Source organism: Myotis myotis, unplaced genomic scaffold (genome assembly GCF_014108235.1).
Source record: "Myotis myotis isolate mMyoMyo1 unplaced genomic scaffold, mMyoMyo1.p scaffold_m19_p_9, whole genome shotgun sequence".
NCBI classification, from domain to species: Eukaryota; Metazoa; Chordata; class Mammalia; order Chiroptera; family Vespertilionidae; genus Myotis; species Myotis myotis.
The window spans coordinates 91064897-91082963 of record NW_023416401.1 but is presented as its reverse complement, the minus strand read 5'-3'; the positions used below and the strand labels follow the sequence as shown (position 1 = coordinate 91082963).

Sequence of the window (18067 nt, the reverse complement as noted above, 5' to 3'; positions counted from 1 at the left end):
CACCTGATTCGATAATGCAATTAACGGAACAATGTCCGTTAGGTTCCTGTGGGACACGTCCACCCGGCACGGTGACCACTGATATCTTTGAGGCCTCTCCTCAATCAAGGGCTCCAGGTCGGCCCTGCCCCAGATGTAATCTTCAGCTTCCCTGACGCAGGACAGCAATTCCTCTGATTGGCAGCGCAGCTGGCCCTAATGCCGAGACTGGCTTCTCTGGAGGGGGCCTATGTTGCAATTTGCATGAGCAGAGAACAAGGGGGTGGGGAACTCCCCGACTTTTCCTGCTCTCCCAGTCTATCTCGCCACAGGCTGCACGACCCTTGTGTGTGGCCGAGGGGTGGATCTGTGCTCACCCAGGATGGAAGGTCCGGGAGGCCCGCGAGGAGGCCTCGACCAGCCCTCCCTCGTTCCGGGGCGCATACAGCAGTCCCGCCCAGCCTGTGGGCCCTTCCTTCCTTTTGACGAACTGTGTCCAGTCTTCCACCTGTCACACCCAGACCCACCGACACCGGCTCATCAGGCGGCTCTGATGTTTGGGAAGGGCCCAGGCCCCGCATGCGAACACCATGTCTCAGGGCCCTGGAGTCCCGAGGTCGCTCAGCTCCTAGGGGCTGTCCTCAGGATGAAACACGTGGGAACCCGCACTGCTTCTGTCCTATGAACGGACACGACTCACCGTAGGACTGGGCAGGGGAGCGTGCCCAGATGCCAATGCCATTTCCACTCTTCTGTGTCTCCCACTCGGCCGTCCTCCCCTTTTCTGCTTCCTCATAGCTTTGGGGTAAACATGCTTTACTAAAGGAACAGCGTGTCCTCCCCGCCCCGCCCCCAAATGTCAAACCTGCTGCTGATTGTCAGTGACAATAACTCAATTTCTTAAAAAGAAAAAAAAGGCACTATAATCTATGCAGCTGGTTCTCCTTCCCTTCAATGTATGTTTCAGAAGCGGCACAGTTTGCTCACCTGCAAACACGTATGTTTAAAATACTTAGCCAGGGCACTGAACGCAACCTTGCGGCTGGTTTCCATGGTAGCTAAGGACGGACAGAATGAAATGGTGCTTAACTAACAGAAAACAAAAGGACAGAGACACCGCCACTCTTTACAAGCAGATGCTGTGAGCCATTTAAATAACACGGGCGTGCCTGCGGCGCTGAGGAGGCACGTAGCTGAGCGCGCTCTTCCGTCCATGACACTAGGGGGCCGAACGCGTGGTTCCCCACAAGCTCTACGCTAGTCCTCATTTCCCGTCTCTTCTAAGGTGGGGTCCTTCTGGAAAGTTCCACAGACACCAGAGAAAGGTTTCCTGAGCGGCCAGCACAAGCACTTCCGCATCATCCACTGGAACGGAAAGCCTCAGCGCTAACTTTCTGCACCCGACCCTCCTGCGTCACGGGCTCACCCACGTGAGGTGGGGCTGGCCTGCCCTCGCTTACACCTGGGGATGGGGAGCTCTGGCGGCCAGGGCCAGGGTCCCCTCTGCCCCTTGGCTGAAAGGGTGGGTGTGGCATGTGGGCTGCAGCTCTGAGGGTGTATGCCTGGACATGTGTATGCCCATGTGCATATGTGGATGTGTATGCACATGCACATATGTGTGTGCGCGCATATGTGTGTATGTGCATGTGTGTATGTAACTACCATGTGGCTGGCCTTGTTCCCCCATTCTCACCTCCCCATTGTACCAAGACCCCCAGTATCTGGGCTGTCCCTCACCTGACTGTAGACCAGGGTCTACCCCTTGGCACAGCTGACTTTGGGCCAGATCACTGTCTGGGGGCTTCCTGGGCACTGTGGGGTGTGGAGCAGCCCCCTTGCGCCCCCTGCGGGGACAGCCCAGATGTCTTCCCATGCCCTGGTTGAGGACTTGCTCTAGAGAATCAAGAAATCATGTTTAGTGAGAACTATCTGAAATGAAATCACCTTTCAGTTTACAGGGAAAAATAAAATCACAGTAAAAATTTAAATTAGTAAGTTAAGCCAAAATTGTTAATGGTGGAAATGAATGGAGTGGTTCATGTTGGTGTCAGTTAGTGACAAAAAAGGTCAGTTCCATCTGCTCGGATGATTCTGGAAGGCCACGGCCAGGACAAGGGAAGGGTTTGACTGAGGCCTAACCAGACAAAACCAGGTCCAGGCAGTGGCTCCCGGGCACGCCCCACTGTCATCCTCGGGAGCTTCCCTGCCTGCACGCCCTTTCTTGCCCCCTTGCTCCCCACACTGCCCTGGGCCCAGCAAGTCACCTGTGAGGGCTCGCTTGTCTTGTCCTGTCCCAGCAGGTCTCCCTGAGACAGTGCCCGGCAGTGTCCTCCACGGGGACCGGCCGGGGAAGGTGACTGAGGACACGATGCCGCTGCCGCTGCCGCTCCTCAGCCTGGCTGTGCCCTGGTCCAGCTGCAGGGGCTGCCCTGTGAGGCCATTTGTTGCCTGGAGCACCGCCTAAGTGTGACCTCCACCCTGTGACTCCTGCCTGCCCAGAGAGTCCAGCCCCCGCAGCTGAGGTGCGTGGGCCGGGGCTGCCATTGGAAAAGCCAGGGCAAAGGAGACTCTCGCCCGATGAGAACAGTCACTCCCGCCTTCACCCCTACGAAGAGTTAAAGGTGGCGATTATTTTGGGGAGCCCTGTTCGTCTGTTAATACCCACCTTGGGGTGGGGCACTGACAGGGCTGTGGGCTCTGCCGGCCGCTGTGCGGGTCTGTGCCGTGGAGGAATGCACAGAGCACATGGGGACAGGGGTCTCACCCCCACGGCCGTCGAGCGGGTCTGCAGCAGCCTCACGCGTGGCGCTGTCTGAGGGGAGGGGCTGACACTCATCAAAGCAGCTGGCATCGTCCTGGGAACGGGAGTGCGGACGCCTGGCCCATGACACTGCTGCCGCAGAGTCGCTGTTTCTCAGCGCACGGGCAGGGCCGTCTCTGGGAAAGGACAGAAGGACCAGCTCGCTGCTTCCGGGCGGCACCTAGCGACCTCAGGTGCTTCCCCAAGGTGACACCTGGCATGCAAGCCCCAGGTGGCCCCTTGGAGAAAGCTCTGGACCCGTGTGTCAGGGTTCTTGCCGCACACCAGCCCTCTGGCACTCATGGGGACACAGGCCACGCGGGGATCCGCACGCGGCGGGCCTGACCTCTGGCGCCTCATCTCTCGGGTGGACACAGGAATGGTTCTCAACCAGGTCCTCCCTTCCACTGTTTTATAAATAACCTGGGCCCATGGAGACACACTCATGGGGATGGAGGGGTGATAACTGTGGGGATGGGGCAGGGGAGACCATGGGGATGGAGGGTCACAGGCCACGGGACACGGGGCTAAAGAATCGGGGCTCAGCAAGCCTGGTTCTCGCTGTTGTGGAGACCCGAGTGGCCGAACGAAGAGGCCTTGAGGGCGTCTGGGGCGCTGGGTGGGCCCCAGGTCGGGACTCATCCTGGGGGTCGTCAGGGTGATGGGGCATCTGCACTCCCGGGGGTTGAGTCTCCACCTCGGCAGGAAGACACAGATCCCACCCCTGGTGTGAGTGCCTGGGGGCCACCGCCCCCCGCCGCAGACTGGGCGCTTCAACAGCAGACGTTCCCCCTCAGCTCCGAGGGCTGGAAGTCTGGGGTCCAGGGCGGCGGGCAGGTTCCTCCGGAGGAAGGAGAGGCCTCTCCAGGCCCCTCTGGAGGTGCCGCGGTGGCCTGTCACCGCTGGGGCCCTTGGCCCGCAGAAGCACCGCCCGACCTCTGTCACACAGTGCTCCCCTCTGCGTGCCCGTCATAGGGCGCCAGGCAGGTGAGGTGGGGCCCCCGATGGCCTCGCTTCACTAGTGACGTTTGCTCACCCTGCAGACACACAGACCCATTCTCTGGGCCTGTAGGTTAGGGCTCCGACAAGAGTTTCAGGGGGACACAACTCAGCCCACATGCCTGGGGGACAGAAGCCCGAGGGGAGAACACGGTCGGCCGTGGGCAGTCTGACACGGGTGTCGCTGGGCGGAGTCTCTTTCATAAATGCTGATGCAGCCATAAGACCCAATATTAGCTTCATAAACAACGGTTTCTTCTTTGCAAACTACACCCACAGGCCCCATTGCCCTTCCAAGTGCCACTGCGCCCGAGCTGACAAGGGGGGCCGTTTCTCGTCAGCGAGTACTGTGGCCGGGCTACTGCTTGGATCCCCGAGGCGCTCAGCACTCCCGGGGGAAGCATGGGACCGCATTTGCATTTTCTAATTGAATTGCTATCGGCTTTCCTGCAAGACTACACACACCAAGCGTTCTCCCCACCCAGGCGCGCTTTGCCTGCCGAACGCCTGCCTGTCAGCAGTTGCTAGGAGCAGAGAGGATGGGAAGGAGAAGCGCTGCCAAATCTGTACGGCTCATCTGAGTGTAAAGCTGCCGGCCTGGCCAGCTCCACCCAGGGCCACTGAGCAACAGGCACGGAGGAGCCTGGACCTTGGAGGATGAAAGGCCCCTCCAGGGCGTCGCTTCCAGCCTCCCTTTCTAAGAGCGCCCCCAGACTTCCAACACTGCAAACCGCTCCTTTAATGGAGGCCCTGTTTCTAGAACCTTCTGCCAACAGAAACCTTGCTCACTGTGTCCTGTCTGAACCCCCCACCTTGTTCAATCCCAGCCAGGGATCTGGACACTGAAAACAGTGTTAAAATTGTGAATTACAGCCCTAACCGGTTTGGCTCAGTGGATAGAGCGTCAGCCTGCGGACTCAAGGGTCCCAGGTTCGATTCCGGTCAAGGGCATGTGCCTTGGCTGCGGGCACATCCCCAGTAGGGGGCGTGCAGGAGGCAGCTGATCAATGTTTCTCTCTCACCGATGTTTCTAACTCTCTATCCCTCTCCCTTCCTCTCTGTAAAAACTTAATAAAATATATTTTAAAAAATATAAAAAATTGTGAATTACAAACTACCTGCATTCAAGTGCTTAAAACATCAGTGAGCAGTTAAATGATCAGAGAATGAACACCTGCCCCCAAGCCCTGCCTCGTGTTCTCTGGTCCCACCCAGCCCCTCCTCCCGCCTCCCACAGGCGACCTCTGTCCCAACTGTCACACACGGGGACCCACTTGTGTGCAGTCACACAGTGTGCGTGTCCTGCCTGGCGTCTGCCTTCTCCCCTCACGCGTGTCGAGGACACTCACTCATGTTGCTGCTGCTTGGGACTGGGATTGGACCCCAGCCTAGGGCCTGCGTGGTAGGACCCCCAGCTGTGTCTGTGGAGCTGGAGAGCAGCTCAGGCAGACAGCTCTTCCCTTCGGCGGCGGATGTGCTGTGAGTAGAGGAAGTGGTTTCCTTTTACTTGAGTACACGTATGTTCAACTGAGTGAGCACGCCGCATCAGGGTCTAAAGACGTTGCACCAAAATACACCCCCACGTGAGTGCAGGAAAATGCCAACTGCACCCATCCTCACCCATATGGGTGTTATCTGTGGAGTCCGGGTCTGCCTTGCCCTGCGAGGCTGATGCGGCCACACTGGCCGAGCCTGGCTCTCCTCCTTCACCCGGTGACTGACATCCTCTGTGCACTCGGATGTGCGTCCTTAGTTGTCAGGTGTCAGAATACCCTCTCCCATCCCCAGGCTCAACGTTTCATTCTTAAGTGGCTGCTTTGGTGAGCAGAGGTGTGAGAAGGCGGCCCCACGACCCCTCCTCACATGCTCTGCCAGTCGTCTCGCCTTGTCTTGCTCACGTAGATTCACAGTCCACGGGAGCTGGTGGCGGGGTGTGCGTGGGAGGCGCCGTGGGCCCAGTGTCACTATCGAAAGACAGTCCTCCCTCCCTATTCAAAGTAGGGCTTGGCAAACGTTTTGTTAAAGGGCCAGAGAGTTAAAGATTTTAGGCATTGGGGGCCACGGAGTGAAACCAAGGCTATTAATACAACACTTTTACAACCATTTAAATTGTAGGAACCATTCTTAGCTTGCAGGCCACCGAAAGGCGGGCGGCAGGCCCGAGCTGGCCTGCCGCTTGGCTGGCTGACCTCTGGTACACCTACAAAAACCAAGGGTCTTCAGCATGTGCGTGACAGAATTTGCCAAACTGTCTATGTGAAGTGGGCGAATCTTATTGTACAAAAGGGATGCCTTTATGAAGATGACCTTTAATTAAAGGTTTAAACATCTTTTTCTGGCCTTGCTCTTCTGTTCCATTTGTCCATCTGACCCTCTTCGCGCCCAAACCATACCATTTTAGCTCTAACAGTTCAGTGGTTCTGCCACAGGGGGCAACGTTGCAATCAATGACTGGAGATTGCATTGGCTGCATATGGGGTGGTGTGGGTGCTCCTGGCCTCCAGCGGGTGGAGGCCAGGGTTGTTGGCAACACCCTACTGTGCAGGACAGCCCCAAATGCCAACAGCGTGAGGCCGAGAAGCTTGGCTGGGTCTACTAGTTTGTCTTGATGTCCAAGTCCCGTGTTCCTGTTATTCTAGGCCATTCTTGGCCTTTGCATTCCCTTTAAAAAATGTAAAGTCAGCTTGTTAACCTCCTACGAACAAGCAAAAACCATGCTGGGAATGTGCTGAGTCTGCAGAAACCTTTGGGTAGAACCGGCATTCCCTGCTGAGTAGCACACCCCTCCCTTTTAAAGGGTTCTTTAATTGTTCTCAATAATATGGAAGGGTCTTGAACAGTTTTGTTAGGCTTACTTCTAGTTACATGACCATTTCTATACTTTCGTAATTCATATCCGGCTCAAATTTCATTTTCTGATGATTTATTCCGGTCTGTAGAGGGAGGATGGCTTTTCCATCCTTGCTACCCTCACTCATTGACTGCAGTGTGCTACCTACAGGTTCTTCCAGATCTTCAGTCACATCATATCAGCTACAAATGTCAGTCCTATTTATTTTGATCTCCTTTTCTTGCCTAACCTTGGCTTGAACCCCCAGCATGTGATGTAGGAATGACCTTGTCCTCTTTCCAATGTCAAGGAAGGCTTTGTAGACTTGAGGCTTGCTGTCTGCTTTTCAGCATTAAGACACCCTTTACAGTATTAAGGAGAGTCCTTTCTTTCCCTAATTGGCTGAATATTTTCATCCTGAATGAAGGCGAAACTTTACAATCACTATGCACTTTACTCTGTGTTGAATTACATGGACTAACTTCCACATGTTAAACAGCCTTGCATTCTTGGACACACTGGTGTGGCCGTGGCTTATTTTATGTATACACGGCTGGACTTGTTTGTTAATATTTTGTTTAGGTATTTTTTTCCCATCTACTTGTGAGCAGGCTGGCCTATAATGACCTCCCTGCTGTTCTTTCAAGGTTTTGGCTGGTTCTGGACACAGCTCTTGCTGGCTCTGAGAAGAGCTCGTGGTGGTTTGGACACGGTGCTTGCTTGTTTGGGGAATGACTCCTCTTGCTCGGCTCTCTGGACAATGTGTACAGGATTAATTTCAATTGCTCTTTAAGGCTTAAGTAGGATTTACCAGTGGAGCCATGATGGTGTGGGCATTTCTTTATGATAAGGATTTTAATTTAAATTTTGTTTGGAATAATAAACAGTGCAGATTTCCTTCTCATGCTAGTTTTGGTAAGCTATATATTTCTAGAATGTTATCCGTTTCATGTGTGTTTTCAAGAGGTTGGCACAGATCATACATAATATCCTCAAATGCTCTTTATAGTTTATGACATTGGTCACGATGCCCTCTTTTCATTCCTGATTAGGATAATTTGCAATTTCTTTTTTCTTATACAACCTGATTGGGTTAGTAGTTTATTTTATTGTAATGCTTTTATTGTTTTTTTTTTTTTTTGGTTTTTTTTTTTTTTAAGAGAGAGAGGAAGGGAGAGAGAAACATCGACGTGAGAGAAAAACATTGATCGGTTATATGTGCCCTGACTGGAAATCAAACACTCAATCTGGGCATGTGCCCTGACTGGGGATTGAACCTGTAACCTTTTGGTGTACGGGCCAGTGCTCCAAGCAGCCGAGCCACCCGGCCAGGGCTTGGCTTAGTGGTTTATAGAGCCAGGTTTTGTCTGTAGATTCTGCCTATATATTCTCTCCTCTTGGTTTTTCTGTTTCCTTCTTTCTAGTTTGTGTTTCATTTCCTGTTCTTTTCATAATTTCTTGACATCGATGTTTAGATATGATTTTCTGCCTTGTCAGCCTGTAAGTTGGAGAAGCCCTGGTTCAAACCCACGGCCCGGCAGGCAGGCCCCTCCACGATGGGGCTCCGCTGCACTAACATCCACTTTTCACTCCTCTTTAGAACATCGCTTCCCCCATGTAGCAAAGGGGTTGCAGTCACACGGCTCAGTTTCTCCGTCTGCAGTGCCCACTGTGGACACGTGAGGGTTAGGAGAGACGATCCCACATAGAGCAGGGTCTGTGTGACATCCGGAAGTCAGGCCGGGCTGCTTTGGGTTCGGAGTAAAAGGAAAAAGGAAGCCATGCAGGTGACGAGACTGGAACCAGGCCCGGGCGGTGGGCTGCAGACTGCCCGCTGTCTCTTATGGTCACAGTTCACACACGTGGGTGTGCAGCCCCACAGATGCTCCGAGCCTGGGGCACGGATTCCGTGTCCTGTTCTGCCAGACCAGCCTGGGCTGGCGGTGCACTCCTACGGGGACTAATCGCAACCACCTTCCACGGAGGACCAGGGGCTGACTGCATCAGAGCCTCCTCATTAACATGCCTAACAAGAGGCATGCTCTCAATTAGTGCCTTTTATCTGAGGCTTAAAGGAGCCTGCTCTTTGCTCAGGAGGCACACAGGGTCTGCACCAGAGTCAGGGATGGCAGCTTACTACCGCTCTCCTGTCCTTCGGCCCCTGTCCCCGCCACCTGCAGGGAGGGGCCCCGCATGGGACAGTGTCCCCGGGGCTGCCCCGGGGCTGGCCTTGCTCACTGCCTTTCCTTCAGGACATGGCTTGTGATAACCACTCAGGAGAGAGGAAAAACTAGTCATCGGACCTGGTTTTCGTCACCACAGGACGAGGCCCTTGCCTTGGGGACACCTGGTTCAAGGCGCTCGAGGTGTCCCTCCCCGTGGGGTCAGCTCACCAATGAGAACGCTGCCACCTGAGTCACAACATTCTCTTTCGCAACCACCTCTAAAAACAGGATGCAGACCCCATTTTCCTAAAGTGGGTTCCCTGGAACACCTCTCTTGCCAAAAATTCCATGAAAAGGGTTCCGTGGCCAAGAGATTTGGGGAAACTTGCAGACTGTCCCAGTGAGGTCCAGACAACAGGTTTGCATAAGGTTTTGGGCAAGTCGATAGAAAGGATTCTGGTCAGCGTGGTTTAACTCTTTACTGCCCATGGGCCCTCTCCTGAGGGAGCTGTGAACGCCACCAAGGTCACCTTGTACTGCTTCACCCGTGTGCTCCTTTGCTAATGAGCCGCACATGCAGTCCCGATGACACGGACCGCACAGGCCTCTCGTGGGCTGTCAGGGGCCTCACGTACTTTCTCCCCCCACCAGTTGTCCCCGGGGCAGGCGGCCATGAGCAGCAGGGCTGGGACCTCCCTGCTGGTCCCGCAGCCCCCACACCCAAGGCCGATGCAGCAGCCGAACATGGGACCAGCAGAAAAGGACTAAGACCTGGCTCCCTTGGACACGTGAACCCTAACATTGAGGATTTTGGGGGCTGGCCATGGGTTGCTAGGCAATGTAGCAATGAGAGAGGCCTTTTAGGAACAGGGGAGGGTGAATTCACCCCACTCCGACCTACAGAGACAGGCCCTGCAGGCAAGCTGGGAGAAGTGAAGTCAGAGGGAGGGTGGTGAATGTCGCTCCATCTTTTTCCTCCGCCTCCTCCCTGCCTCTCTCCCTGTCTTCTCCCTCCTTCTGTCCTCCCCTCCCCCTTCTTCTGAGGCCCCTCCTGCTGTCCCAGCCACCGAGGTGGCCTGTCTTCCGGGGCCTTTGCAGGGAACAGGGGCCTGAGGAGGAAGGGCATGCACCATGCCCATCGCCGCGGCCCACCTTACCTTGTGTCCAGAGCCGGGGGACGAGGTCTGGGCCACCAGCAGCCGCACCAGGGCGTCCCATCGCTGCGCCATCTGGCGGTCCCACGCGGTCACAGTGAAGGCCAACTCCTCAGAGGGGATCCACAGTTCCCGGGCGGCGAAGATCGTCCCGTCTGCCCCGACTCTGAAGTCCATGCTGCTGGTCTCATACTGCGTCCCCTCGGTCCCCAGACAGTTGCTGAACTTGACTGCAAGAGGAGGGAGAGGGGGTCAGGACGCGGGGGTGTGGGCGGTGGGCGAGGGGAAAGGCAGGCATGTCACATGGCTTCCTTCCAGGCAGCAGGTCTGGTTTCTAAGGACAGCAGGAATCAGCCACGACAGGGGTGTATTTTGTCAGGTCTGGGGCTTTCTCTCTCCCCCTGGGGAACACGGAGAGGACTCAGGAAAAGGAACTAAAAACCAGTGGCGGCTTTTCGACACCTAGGCCAGCTGTGCCACGCTCTCGCGAGACCTAGCACAGCTGAGCGGCGCTCCTGCGGGCATCTCGGAGTCCGGGTGCGGGGTGTTGTCCACCTGAAGCACGACCCCCGCGCCCACCACACACAAAATGCGTCCCACAGGCGTTGAAGGCCCTAGTGGCCATTTCTCACCCAAGACGGCCAAGTGCGGGACGGAGAAGAGCAGCTCTGGGCAGGGCTTGCATCCGCTGCGGCCTCAGGTCCGTTTTTTTCTGGACACAAACCTGGCCCCTGAGAACTGTCCACCAGGCCGGCGGCCAGAGATGGGCCGGCAGCGACCGCGGGGCAGCCGGTGCTTTGTCGGTGACCCGGAGGCGGAGTGCGGGCAGCTAGGCTTCCCAACATTAGCTAAGCGCCGGCCTGCCGGCCCCCAGTGAGGCGCTTGCTCTGTGCGGGGACACCCCCGGAGCCAGCGCTGGACCTGCGCACACCCTCCACGCGCGCCCCCGGGCCGCCTCGTGCCTGTAAACCCCGAGGCCCTGCAGCCCGTGTCACATCCTGCTGATAAGAGCGATGGATAGAGTTACCCCGTATTTATAAAAATGTGAGTCCCTCAGCAATTATGGTGGGAGGATCGGTTTTTGAAGCAATTTCACTGTCACTGCTTACATGATTTAATTGCTATTTATTCTAGAAACTAAAAAAAGCTCCTCGCGGCTGCACCGGTGCAGTGTTTTCCCTCCGCGTTCACCAGTTACCGTCGCCTGCTCAGAAATAACAAATAACACGCGTTCCCTCTATCAAATCCTTCACCTTCCCCAGCGCCCCAGTTACCCGCACCTCCCACTTGCGGGTTGATTATAAAACGTTTTTAAATGGGATGAAACCAGGCGTTTCTGCCTCGCCTGGCCCAGGAGAGCCCACACGTGGAGCCCCCGTGCGGACAGAGGGGGTGTGAGTGGCCGTGGCTCGTGGAATTGTCCCTTTGACAGAGGAGCCATGGCCTTGCTTTCATGTGACAGGACAATTCCGAGCTGCTTTAGAGCAGCGCTCCTCGCGGCAAACATTAAAATCGGCAAACACGGATTGACAGTTGTGACACGGACACACAAACATGACAGCTCCGTGACTGCCGGGAGATTAGCCCTCGATGCAGAGGTGAGCACCTTCGTTCTCTACGAGCAGGTTTCTAACACCAATGGGCTTGCACAGCCCGGGGTTCGGCCTCGGGATCCGGGCCATGCGTCCCGTTGAAAAAACAGGCCCGGCTGTGCTGGCGCCCGTGCAGGTGTCAACGCCCCTCAGAGCAGCGCAGCTGGCGGCCCAGCGGGCGGTGCTGCCGCAGGAGCGGGCTGCTCAGGTGATGGCGTCCCCTGCGGCCGGGACCCTCAGGGTGTCGAGATGCCACCAGGAACGGCTGCCATGCCCAGCCTCTGAGACACCACACCTGTGGCTCAGTCAAGGGCCCCCCACGCGGTGCTCACGTGGTCTGTGGGTTTTACACGCCAGCGCCCTTCCAGTCTGTGTCTAACTAGAACCCGTTCAGGCATGAACAAGCACGGGGCCTGTGACAACCAGAAGCCCCGCGTCCGGCTTCAGTGTGACTATGACTTGGGCGATCTGCTCCGTCCGACGGGTCGTCACCTGATATTTGTATTTGTTTTCGATCTAATTTCTCTCTTTGTCCTAAGGAGAAATTTAAAATGCAGTGGATCGCTAGAAAGTGTTTCCCTCAATGTATTAGATAAAACCATCGAATACGGAAAAACTTGGACTGCATTCTGATTTAAATTCAGAATTACACATCCACCCTAGTTCACCTGAGGTCGCTCGGGGAAGTGCCTCGGTCCCCATGCCCAGCACACCGCGAGAGCCCGACAGGAGGCACAGCCGGCAGGTGGCACTGTCCCATTTTGCAGCTGAGGAAACTGAGGCTCACAGACACCTCGCACCTTCTGGCAGCGGCAAGCGGAGGCAGCGGGATTGGAACCCTGGCCTGCCACCTGAGGCTGGTTCTCTGGGAGGGGCAAGGCGACCCTCGGATGCCTAGCGATGTGGCCTCCAGGTCCTCTTGGGGGACTTCCTGCCGCTGCCTAGAGAAATCTGACCCTGGGGGATTCCTGTCCACTCACGGAGGCTGCGATTCCCAGGCCTCCATGGCCACACGGTCCCCGCGCGGGGCTGCCTGTGACCCCGCCCTCCCGGACCAGAGACCCAGCACTAACTGTGAGGCGGAACGTCGTTTCCTGGGGAGAAATCAGCTGTGGGGGTGCCACAAAGGTCACAGCCGCTTGGCTCCACTGATGGAGACCTGCTTGGAGGGCGCCTCCTCCATCCTGGACCCCACTCGGGATCCCTGACGCCTACCCACAGCCCGACTGCTGTGCGCATCGCTGCGCGCGCTAATTCCTCCCATTAGTGTTAAACGCACTTGACACGAGAGGGAAGATATCCTGAGAGAAGTTAAAGCCAAAGTTTAAACACACACAGTCCAGCCCCCAGGCCTCCGTCCCCCTCGTGGTGTGGCCGGGCACCTGGACAGTCAGCGCTGGGGAGGAGGGCAGGGTGCATGGGCCCTGGCACAAGAGTCAGCACTGCTTCCAGAGGAGGCCTGGGAGGGGTGGGGTGAGCATGACTGTCCCCTGGCCGCAGACACCAACAGATGGTCAATGTCAGGGTGCCATCCCTGCCAGCGAGCCCTGTGGGGACCGTGTGCCCCGTGGGGACCGTGTGCATGGTGGGGGGTGTGCCCTGTGGGGACCGTGTGTATGGTGGGGGGTGTGTGCCCTGTGGGGACCGTGTGCCCCGTGGGGACCGTGTGCATGGTGGAGGGGGTGTGCCCTGTGGGGACCGTGTGCATGGTGGGGGGTGTGCCCTTTGGGGACTGTGTGCCCTGTGGGGACCGTGTGCATTGTGGGGACTGTGTGCCCCGTGGGGACCGTGTGCATGGTGGGGACTGTGTGCCCTGTGGGGACCGTGTGCATGGTGGGGTGTGTGCCCTTTGGGGACTGTGTGCCCTGTGGGGACCGTGTGCATGGTGGGGACTGTGTGCCCTGTGGGGACTGCGTGCAGTGGTGTTCATGGTGGGGGGTGTGCATTGTAGCCACACCCACACGAGCCCAGCCCCTTTGGGATGGGGCTTAAACCCCAGGTCTATGACTGACAAGCAGTGGCCGCTCTGAGCACGGTCCCTGTCCTGTCACATGGGAGAAGCAGAGGGCGGGCGGCACCGGCACAGGGTAGACACTGGACAGACGCCAGCCTGCCTCCTTCACGCTCCAGCTGGCATGCTCTCCACCCATCTGAGGATGATGAGGCACTTGCCCAAGGTCACACGAGGTCATTCATTCCACAAACGTGTGGCCCCTGGTGCCAGCTCTGGGTCTGCCTGGGAAGACAGAGCAGAGGCTGGAGGGGGAGGTGACTGGGGCACGACAACTCGGATGGTTGGACCACCCTGGCTTCTGTGGGGTCACCTAGAGGGGCCCTGACTGGTCTGGGAGTGCTGGGGTGGGTTAGAGGCCCTGCAGGCTGTGCGGGGTCAGCCGGCATGTGGGGCTCCGACCCGCTGGGATCCTGCTCCTCACCCACTGGGAGCCCAGGTGCAGAATCAGGAGCTCTCGGGGTGGGCGCTGCAGCCCACGCAGCACAGGCGTGGGCAGGACAGAGTCCCTTTCCAGGCGCGGGATCTGTCCTGGGAAGATGCCCAGAGAAGAGTGGCAGCTGCTCCATTCAGTGCCCGCCAGCGTCTGCCCGCTCCTGAGCTCTGCCTGCATGCGGCTGGGCTCCGCTCCGCCTCAAAGGCTATTCCAGAAGCGCAAGCGAGGACTTGATGGCCCAGGAAGCCCTTCGCTGGCTGCACGGCGTGGGGAGCGCTGAGAACACTTGCCCAGCTCAGGATTTCACTTCACTGGCGGCCCCCGAGGCCATGTGGACCCGGGGCCTGGGTCTTATTGCTACACCATGTCCTGCTCTGCAGACGTCCTAGTCCTGGTGCTCGCAGCTGCTCCCCACAGTTCACTGCCACCCCGTGAGGACCAGTGGTCTGCTGAGCCTGCAGGGCCCACTCTCAGAAGACAGGTCCGCCAGGACGCTGAGCCCTGGGGTCCAGCTGGGCCCTTAGAGCCTTATGGGGATGTGCGTTCAATTACACGTGAGCTGCCTCCAGGCCTGACGGGGCACTGCCCTCGGCACCCCGCAGCCCAGAAGTTGGAGTTCCAAGTCCCCCAGTCACCGCTGCCCCCTCACCACTTGGTTTGTGAGGTGCCAGCGCCTCCTCTGGAAGCCCAGCCTCAGACGCCCCTGCCTCTCGCCCCTCCGAGCTCCTGCGGCCGTGATGGGGACACGGAGCTGAGCTAATTAATCCCTTCCGAGTGGTTCAGTGCGTGGTCCTGTCTTCACAGTCGTGCCCGCGCTTTCTCCGAGCACAGACATGCGTGTGCACCTGCCTCCCGGCAGCGCCCAGTCTCTAACTTCCCAGGAGAAAGCGAGTCGTAGGGAGTCCTGGTGAAGTGGGTGCAGACTCCAAGGTGTCCTGTTCCAAAACATGCGGCCAGGGAGGGCCGCCCGGGCTGCCTGCTGACCTCCCCGCTTCACATGGCTCAGCCACCCCAGGCCTGCTCACCCGTAACACTCCCCCTCGCTCACATCCACTTTGTGCATGTGGACACTCTCTCCTCCCCCACCCCCAGGTTGCTGGGGGCTGTTCTTTGTGCCCCCAAAGCCCCCAAGGTGCTTGCTTCACCACGGCTCCAGACCTCTACCAGGCTGTAAGTGTGGGGCCCCGCATGCGGGGCCCGCCCTCCACAGTGAGGACCCCAGAACCAACCACTGGGGTTGTCTGGTGCCCAGTAGGTGCTTAAGAAATTCCAGTTGGATAAAAGCACAAATTCCGTTCCCCTTTGCTTTGAAACTGAATGTCCAATGAGCTGTCGAGCCATGAAGAGGCAAGGAGGAACCTTAATGTGTGTTACTAAGTGACAGAAGCCAATCCCAAAAGGCTAATGTGATCCAACTGTGACACTGGGGAGACCAGTGGTGGCCAGGGGTTACTGGGGAGGAGGGATGGGCAGGGGGAGCACAGGGGACTTTAGGGCCATGAAACTACCCAGTGTGACAGTGTCAAGGTGGACACATGTCATTACACATTTGTCCAAACCCACAGAACGTTCCACACCGAGTGACCCAGTGCACACCGTGGGCCCCGGTTACAACAATGAATCCGCACTGGCTCATCAGCTGTAACAGCACAGGCAGGAGGGCAGCATGGTGTGGAGCTGGGCACTTCCTGCTCCATTCTCCCATAAATGTAAAACTTCTCTAAAAATAGTCTATTAAAAATGGATATTCACCAGAGGAAACACTCTGCTTAGAAATATTAAAAATCCTATTTTAAAGCAAAACATGGAGCCCTCTCGTGCCATTTCGTTTACAGCAGGGAACACAAAACCACACTTCCCTCGGGGCTCCCTCACCCCGAGCCGGACCACAATCTGACACGTTACTGACACATCTCCCAGGACTCTCTCCGAGCTCAGAACACATTCATTAGCCCGCTGGTGGGCAAACCATTGAACACAGACCATCCTATCTAATAAAAGAGAAACATGCAAATTGACCATAACCCCAACACCCTTCCCATTGGCTAATCAGCAGGATATGCAAATTAACTGCCAACCAAGATGGCGGCCGGCAGCCACGCAGCTGAAGTGAACAGGAGGCTTGCTTGCTCCAGCCATGGAGGAAGCTAAGGTTCCCTGCCTGCCGCAGCCCAGCTCTGAGCTGCACTCTAAGCAACTATGTTGCAATTATAGAAGCTAAACAGGCTCCAGAGACCTGCTTTCAGCCAGCTTCGGCCTCAGAGCTTAGAGCTGCTGTGATGGCAAGAGAGTTTCAATTATAGAAGTCAAACAGACCCAGAAACCTGCTTTTATCCCTCAGAGCTGGAGCCGGCTCTAAGCTCCAGTGACAGCTATAGAAGGTAAATAAATCCCAGAATAAAAAAAGAAAAGAAAAAAAGGAGAGGCTGGGAGCTTAAGTTGCCCTCCAGCCTGAAAACGGCTCTCAGGCCCTCACCCAGACTGGCCAGGCACCCCAGTGGGGACCCCCACCCTGAAGGGGGTGTGACCAGCAGCAAACAGCCATCAGCCCGTCATCCAGGCTGGCCAGGCACCTAAGCGGGACCCCCACCCTGATCTGGGACACTTTCAGGGCAAACCAGCCGGCCCCCACCCGTGCACCAGGCCTCTATCCTATACTACAGGCAGGGCGGGACAGCGCGAGCTGCCATCCGGGCCCCATGTGCAGCCCTGGGGGACCCCTGTGTGCCACCTGAGCCCCCAGCCGGGACCTCCGTGCCACCTAAGCCCCGCACTGCTAAGCCCCGCCCCAAAGCCGGGACCCTAAGACTATTGGAGAGCAGGAAAGTGCCGCTGGGCCTTGGGTTGTTGTGGTGATCTGGCCATCGGTAAGCAGAAAAGTGTGGCCTGTAGGCAGCGCCCAGCTGCGCCTGATCCGGGAGCAGGAAAGCAAGCCCGGCCTGAGGGCAGCCCCCAGTTGCGCCTTCTCCCCGGTCGCCATGAGGATCCGGGAGCAGGAAAGCAAGCCCGGCCTGAGGGCAGCCCCCAGTTGCGCCTTCTCCCCGGTCGCCATGAGGATCCGGGAGCAGGAAAGCAAGCCTGGCCTGTGGGCAGCCCCCAGCTGGGCCTTCTCCCCAGTCGCCATGGCGATCCGGGAGCAGGAAAGCCCGGCTTGCAAGCAGCACCCCCATCCTGGCCATAGCTCAAGGGAGAGTACAACATGCAGTGGAGGCCAGGAGCCTGAGAGATCAACACAGAGGGGCTCCTGCTCCAAGCCTCCATGGTGTGGCTGGGGGCAGGCCCCCAGCAGACACACACACACACACACACACACACACACACACACACACACTGCCTGTTCTGAGCCCCCAATGTGGCTGGGGGCAGACCCCCAGTGGGGACACACACACACACACACACACACACACACACACACACGGCAACTGCTTCGAGCCTACGTGGCGCAGCTGGGGGCAGGCCCTAGCAGACAGATAGACAGACACACACACACACACACACACACACACACACACACACACACGGGACGCCTGCTCTGAGCCTCTGTTGCCACACTGTGGCCATCAGTAGGACATCCACTGAGGGCTCCCGGACTGTGAGAGGGGCAGGCTGGGCTGAGGGAACCCCCACCCCCCAGTGCACGAATTTCATTCACTGGGACTCTAGTCTTACCTAATAATAGACAAACATGTAAATTGACCATACCTTAGCTACGCTAACCACCCAATCAGGAGAGTATGCAAATTAACCCAAAAAAGATGGCGGTTAATTTGCATACATAGGCTCCAAGCGGTGGAGCGAAGCCTGATGGCCCTGGGGCCGGAGCAGTGAAGCCTGACGGCTCCGGGGCCGGCTCCGACTGGAGCCTGGCCAGAGCAAAGGCCTGGGTCCCAGGTGCCAGAGGCAAACTGGTGCCAGCAGCCAAGGGAAGGGAAGGCCTATTGCATGAATTTCTTCGTGCAACAGGCCTCTAGTTTTATAATAAAGTGCTGACTAGCCCATGCACCATTGAAAGTCAAAAAATCCCAAGTCGAGCCATCAAAAGTCGGGGACAGTTTGTGGGGCCTTACCACGCGTCAAGAACTGTGGCACCCAATCAATGCC

General features: G+C 57.2%; 1 protein-coding gene across 1 annotated transcript in view; it reads right to left on the bottom strand.

The window, feature by feature from the left end:
- CDH4 (cadherin 4) overlaps nucleotides 1-18067 on the bottom strand; it is a 344923-nt gene that overhangs the window by 101123 nt on the left and 225733 nt on the right. Inside the window, exon 3 of the mRNA XM_036323540.1 lies at nucleotides 9931-10157. Within this exon, the coding sequence (XP_036179433.1) occupies nucleotides 9931-10157 (227 nt within the window). The remainder of the gene's footprint in view (nucleotides 1-9930; nucleotides 10158-18067) is intronic.